The 6,608-nt window shown below is 45.0% G+C and overlaps 1 protein-coding gene across 1 annotated transcript; it reads right to left on the bottom strand.

Moving 5' to 3' along the window:
* Nucleotides 1-3,667: 3,667 nt before the first annotated feature.
* TEDDM1 (transmembrane epididymal protein 1) lies at nt 3,668-4,887 on the bottom strand. Its single transcript, XM_043485375.1, has one exon. It carries the CDS (start codon nt 4,885-4,887, stop codon nt 3,985-3,987), a length of 903 nt encoding a protein of 300 aa, XP_043341310.1. The 3' UTR covers nt 3,668-3,984.
* Nucleotides 4,888-6,608: the final 1,721 nt, after the last annotated feature.

Here is a 6,608-nt window from a genome sequence, read left to right as displayed (position 1 = left end):
AGAACATGTAGTTTGGGAAATGGAGTTTTTCCAACATTTGGATGATTTCAGTAGGCAGTGAACAAAACCCTTAACTCATGCTAAAAAGACAGCTGAGACTCAGGCTTGAGGAACACCCTGGAAACCCAACCCAGCATTATAAACTTTTTCTCTTTTTAATAAACAAACACCAGTTCTTTCCAAAAGAATAGACCATTGTAAAATCTAAAAGCAAAACAAAAATAAAACAAAAGGAAAAGAAACAGCCTTGGAAGCTGATGTCATTACTCTTAAAGCAAATTTGGGGGAGAAGCTGCAATTAACCGAGCTTTCAGACTTAAAGCTACATAAGTAAAGAAGGAAAGACCAGGTTTCACCTCAATTCAGTATTATCTAATACTGAACCCAGAGGAACTGTTCTTTATATCCTTTCTGATTGTTGTATACTCTTAAGCTCAGGTTAGGAAATGGTAAGTTCAAGTCTCAGCTATTTTTGTTTAGGCTGAATTGAGTTTTGTTGAAGGCCCCTTGAAATCATTCAAATGTAGAGAACACTTAGTTTCACAGCCTACACCTTACGACTAAAGGTTTAGGTCTTGTGCCTTACCTCAAATCTTACCTCTAAAAGTAAACTGCTTGGAGAATTGGGAGGAAGTAAGTTCATCTTAGCTAATGACGTGGTAAAATAAGTCCTACCGAGAAAATTACAGCCATGCCATTCTAGAATTAATCTTTACATCATTCTAGCTTAACGGTGAGAAAGCTGAGGGCTTGCTCATTTGCAACCTCTTGCTTGAATCACCTTAGTGCAGTATTTCACAGCCTTACATGCTTCCAAGGTTTAGCTCCCTTGAGAGTCTTTTTCTGTTTCCCTTCCTTCAGCCTTCTCAGGCTGGGGATGATGCCGATTCCTGGGCACCACCTCTAAATTCTGAAATCCCCACTGTACCCACAGTGCAGGAACCAACCTGTTTACCTCTGAGTCCTTCATTGTGGCTTCCCCCGTGCTGCCTCACGTAGTAGATACTCAGTATATTCCAGGGCGGGGGGGTTACTGTATAATAGGTTCTTTTTAAAAGGAATCTTTGGAGATCATTTTGTGTGTTTAATAACCTGTTGCATGGTTTTGTGAATCTGGGATTTTCATAGATAAGTGTTGTTCCTGTTCTCAATGTACTGAGATTTATATGGATTTATCTTTGTTCTCTAGATTAATTGGAACATTATTGAAGCTTATTTAAAAGTTTAGGAAATTTAGCATTATGGTCAAAAACAACTTGGATCAGAGTATGTCCTTTAGTTGGTGCTCTTCTCGAAGATGTCCTCAGCTGGGTCCACAGCCCTTCCTCCCTCACCCCCATCCCATTAGTTGATTTGAATCCCTGTTTATTTCACATTTGCATGCCAAATTTTAACAGGAAACAAACAGCCCTTGGGTATGTTTTCTGGATGCTTGGTTCTGTGTTTTTCCTGACCTCCTTTCCCCTCCGCCACTTCGTTTGAACCGGTACTTGGGAGGCTTGTTTACTGGGTTGGAGAATGAGATGCTTGGCTGGGGTTGGTGCGGATATAGTGCCCTCTGGTGGAATTTTGTGAGAATTGCAAATTTCTCCGTATGACCTTAGAGGTGTTTGGGAAGTCTTAGCGGGCCTTCAAGGCTTCTCTGTTACATTTCAAATACTATATAGTAAATTAATAACATTGAAGTTTATTATCTACACTGGATATTTAAGAGATAATATGTTGGGGGTATTAATTACTTGGTTTGTTTATCATTATAAAATTTGACCTCAGGTGACTAGAAACAGGCTGCCGGCAGCATCTGTGCTTTTTCATCATCTCCCATCAATGTGTATGAGAGGTAAAGAGAAAAGGAGTTCCCCCACAAAAGGTAATTGAAAAGAATCTAGGAACCAAGAGTTAAGCAGAAATAGCAAGGATCAGAAAATTTGGTCACAAACAATTCTTATTCTCAGCCCTCACTCGGATCTGAGCCCAGACATTTAAGGCCTAGCTAGAGGTTGAGAGCCTGCCAGACTATCACTCCCAGGGGAGACTTTGGGGGTGGTCATGGACAGAAAGTGACAGACGCACTCTTTGGGGGGTCTATAGAGTATTTGTACTATGCCTTTTGCTCCAGCTGGGCTTTCTGGCTGACTTTCTTCCTTTATTTCCTTTCTTTCAACAGTTTATTTATCTGACTGTGAAGGGTCTTAGTTGCAGCAAGCGGGATCTTCATTGCCTCATGCAGATCTTTCATTGCTGGCACCACAGGCTCTTTAGTTGCAACATATGGGCTCCCTAGTTTTTGCACACAGGCTGCGGAGCACACGGGCTTCAGTAGTTGCAGCATGCAGGCTTCGTTTCTCCAAGGCATGTGGGATCTTAGTTCCTCAAACACGGATCAAACCTGCGTCCCCTGCACTGCAAGGCATATTGTTTACCACTGGGCCACCAGGCAGGTCCCTCAACAATTTCATTTTGAGGGTCACTCCCTTTTCCATTGCCATCGGCACAGTCACCGTGGCCCAGAGGACATAGTCACTGGCTTCAGTCAGACACACCTGCACTTGAATTCCTGTTTTGCCTTGTACCAATTACAAGTCTTGGACAAGTCAACCTGCTGAGTCTCAGCTTTCTAGAGGTTCCTTATAGAAACACGTGTGAGGATTAAAAAAATAATAACAGAGTAAACATTTCAGAAACAGCTTAGTGGATTTCCTTATCCCAAGAATGAGGAAGAAAGTGGGCCCATTGCTAAGGAGGTGACTCAGGCCTTAGGACTGTTGGTGTCTTCCAGAGGTTCCCAGAACCTTGGGTCTGTCCAGTAACACGTTTTGAAGGAACAGGAATGCGGAAATTCTGGAAGCAAATAAGCCTTTATTAAGCATCACCTATGGTACATATTTGGTGCATACATAGGAAGTTACGTAACTTGGCTATGATAAAGTCCTTACCTCTTAGGAGACTACACTCAAGGTGGTAAGGAAAAACCTGCTCAGGGAAAATGATTGCAGAAACAGAACAAAGTGTCAGCTGTGTGAGCAAATTAACAAGGCAGGTGTAGCGTAAGTGCTTAGGAGTTCCAGAACAAGGGAGTCAGTCGGAATGCTTGGAGAAGGCCTCCTTGGAGGTGCTCAGTGGGATTGGAATGAAGGTGGCTTTTATGCTGGGTACCAAAGAACATGGCAAAGATGTGATTGTGGGATGGCTTTCTGTGAGATGCAAGACAGTGAAATTTGCCACGACCCAAGGGGGGACAGGATCTAGTAAATTATATGCACCGTGGTAGTGATGGTGACTGGTATATGAGTACAAAAGGAGGAAGTTGGAGAGAGATTGAACATTTGAATTCTATAAAAGTTTTAAGCCTGCAAATTTGAAATGTCACCATAGCAAAGCATTAATAAAGTTTTACTTTATTAATTTGAATTTGAAATGAAGCCAGTCATTAGAAAGTTGGGGTGGGGGGTGGCGGAGAGAAGAGTAGGCAAAGTATCACTTCAACCAATATAGATTATAAATTCTATGTATCTTTCTTCCACATGGTGGTGCCATTTTGCTAAGCAAGCAGACGTACCCACTATTCTTTGTCAGGATGAGACGAATGATTCCAGTTTTGAGTTGTGAGAAATCAGCATTCCATCAGGTAAAAGGCAGACAGTCACTTGTGCCTGGAGAAGCATCTGGTGGCGAATAACAGACTCTCCTCTCACCCCTTCATTGCCCCCCCCTTCTATTGCATTCTCTCCCCCTATGACTCTCCTTGCGCACTTCCTCTTACTCCTATCTCCCAATCCCATCAATCCTTTTAGCATCCCCTTCTCGTCTCCCCAATGTTTAGATGTTCAGAGACAGGAGGTGCACTGGCAGGTGGAGACCAGTGGCTCTCCTTTATGGCCACTATGTCTTCACCAGGGACCAAAGAGGGTACAGTGCAAGTCTGGGAGAACCCACAAAGGGGTAGATGGGGTAGACAGTGAGCCAGGCATTCCAAGCCCTGTCTCAGGGTGAACTCTTTGAAAGGAGAGCCTGGTCATCTTTCTCTGACTGCTCCACTTCCTGTAGCAATTGGTAGAGGGGTCTCCTGGAGTATATGTAACATGGAGCTTCTCTGGACCCCTTCAGCTTCCAGCTAGGATGGTAGCAACGATGCCAAAAGGAAGACACTCCATAGATTCCCAGCAGGCACAAAGCATTGATCATCACATGCCAGCAGAAGAAGGTGGTAACAAACATGATGTCACTAATGTCATCATCCTCCCACGGGTAGCCAGAGACTGGTTTGTACAGAATGAAGCCCGCCTGTACCAGCCAGGAGCCCATCATCTGAAACAGAAAGGTCTCAATCACAGCGAGTTGAAACGTATCGGGAGCCCACAGCTCGGCGGTGAACACCAGCATCAGCAGCAGCACCACCAAGATGAGCAGAGAGTGAACCTGCAGCTCCACCCCCGCAGAGTCCTGGACATGCGATGCCAACAGCAGCAGGAGCACGTAAAAGGTCAGCACCAAGATCCCTTTCTCTAGGGGCACACAGCGCTGAGGCAGCAAGTTTTTGCTCATGATGTCTATACAGCCGTTGAGGGTAAAGAGGATGAACATGGTGAGGTGCTGCCACTGTTTGGCATACGTGAATCTCGGTGGCAGGTCCCTGTTCATCAGTGTCAGCCCTCTCTCAACGCAGCTGATCTCATACGCCATCAAGCCAGAGCCAGCCAGCATCTTCAGCAAACCTCCATGGGACAGTTTCCACAGCCTGGCCCATCTCCCTTTATTCTTGGGAGGCAAAGAAGGATCTGGGAGAGAGTTGCTGAATATCACAGCTTTGGAGACCTCTACTGCTCGATACAGTCCATATGCAAGTAGGAACAACCCTGGATACACGTGACCGATAAAGGTTCCCATTGAATCACAAATCGATCTAATGAAGGCGAGAAGCGTAAAACCCAGGCACGTCCTTCTAGGGCCACCTCAAGGTCTGGACTTTGGATAGAGTTGCCTTCCACCAACTTTTATCGTTTCGCCCCACCCACCACTCCCCCACAGAGAGGAAATGCTTCTTGAAAAAAGTCTACGACTTTAGTGGCATAAAGCCTCATTGTTCCATTCCATTCTGGAACACTGGGAACTAACTGGCTTCTGCCAAAGAAGAAAGCTGGTGAACGTGCCTTTAGAGGCCCCCTCTAGGGCCCTTGGGGTGCTTCTGGTCATACTTGTCCCTTTCTCCCATGGCTTCCTCCCCCATGGGACTCCTACCCATGGCTTCCTCCCCCTAGGACTGCCTACCCAGCACTCAGAGGAGAGAGGAGGATGGAATGGGACTAGGGGTTGCCATGGTCTCGAGAGGAAGCCTGAGCACTCACAAATCCTTGGGTGTCCTTCGGCACCTCTCAAACATAACTCTGGCCCAATCACAGGGTTTTCTTTCTGGACACATATAGTTAAAAGCATTTGTATACATGATCATATTTCGCACCTATCTGGCTTTTCTATTGTTCTTTTGTAGACTTGCTTTGAGGATCACCAAGAAAGCTCACTTCCTCTCCACCCCTTATCTCTCTACATTCCCACATTTGTCTCCCCATGTCAGCATCTCTAATGGCCAGTAAATGGATCCGAAAAGCTACCTTTTGATACTGATTTTAGGGACTGTATATTTTGTACTGTGTCAACCTGACTAAGCTTGAGCCATGTTTCCCAGAGTTACCTTCCCTATATGGTTTAAGATTGAGTTGACTGCAAGAGAAGTTTAGATAAGAATCTGAACATGAAAGTAAAGCAGCAACCTAATACACTCTGAAGGTGTAGGGTACCAGGTGCCCCTGCAGCTCACACATTCAGTTACTGATCTGCTTACGTTGGTATGGGCAGTCAGGCCTCTAGCTCCCTCAGCTTCTCTTTGTGTAAAGGACACAAGCTTCTGCAAGCCAACTGCCACTGAACTGTGAGGTGACGAGAGGAAGACAAGCTATAGCCTGTTTTCACAGGTTGCAATTTGTCCTTGCTCTTTCCCAATTTTTTTTTTTTTTGTGTGTAACATACTTCTTCCTGACTGCTGCCACACATAGATGAAAGGACCGCCAGCCCACCACACAGAAGAGAGCCAAAAGCCTTCCATAGACTTCTTCACTCCAAATGCGTAAGGTCTAATATCCTTGAAAAATTCATATTCCCATGATCCATCTCTAACTGATAAAAGAAATTAAGGTGTAATCCCTAAAATGCTGGTTCTGTCGAGAGGAGTGACTCCAGTGAGCTGGTGTTGGCCATTCGGATTCTAGCATGGATTAGCCCATCAGTTTCATTTATCTATGACTCCACTGGTGTCTAATGCACCTCAGAAGACAGAGTCCTAGGTATTGGTAACAGCCAGCTGAGTATAAGAAAGAGAATGATGAAGAACAAAGTACAGGGAATGTGAAGCCTACGATGGTTTTGGGTTTATTGTAGGAGGTACAAGCAGTAGGAGTTTCTCTGGGGGTGATAATTATGGTGAAGGAAGAGGAAGTTCACCCCTCAACATGAACAGTACTGACCTCACAGTCTGCATAACCATCCTTCTTCAAGGTACAAGCAATGCTGTGGGGCAGAGAGGCAGCACCTGTATGCTGATAGTGCCCCTAGTG

Source organism: Cervus canadensis, chromosome 13, assembly GCF_019320065.1.
Source record: "Cervus canadensis isolate Bull #8, Minnesota chromosome 13, ASM1932006v1, whole genome shotgun sequence".
Taxonomy (NCBI): Eukaryota; Metazoa; Chordata; class Mammalia; order Artiodactyla; family Cervidae; genus Cervus; species Cervus canadensis.
Note: the sequence above shows the minus strand (reverse complement) of the source record. Positions and strands in the feature narration are given on the sequence as shown.

Bases quoted from the DNA above. Each gene is read 5' to 3' on its own strand.
- TEDDM1 (XM_043485375.1), bottom strand. From the start codon at position 4,887: ATGGGAACCTTTATCGGTCACGTGTATCCAGGGTTGTTCCTACTTGCA.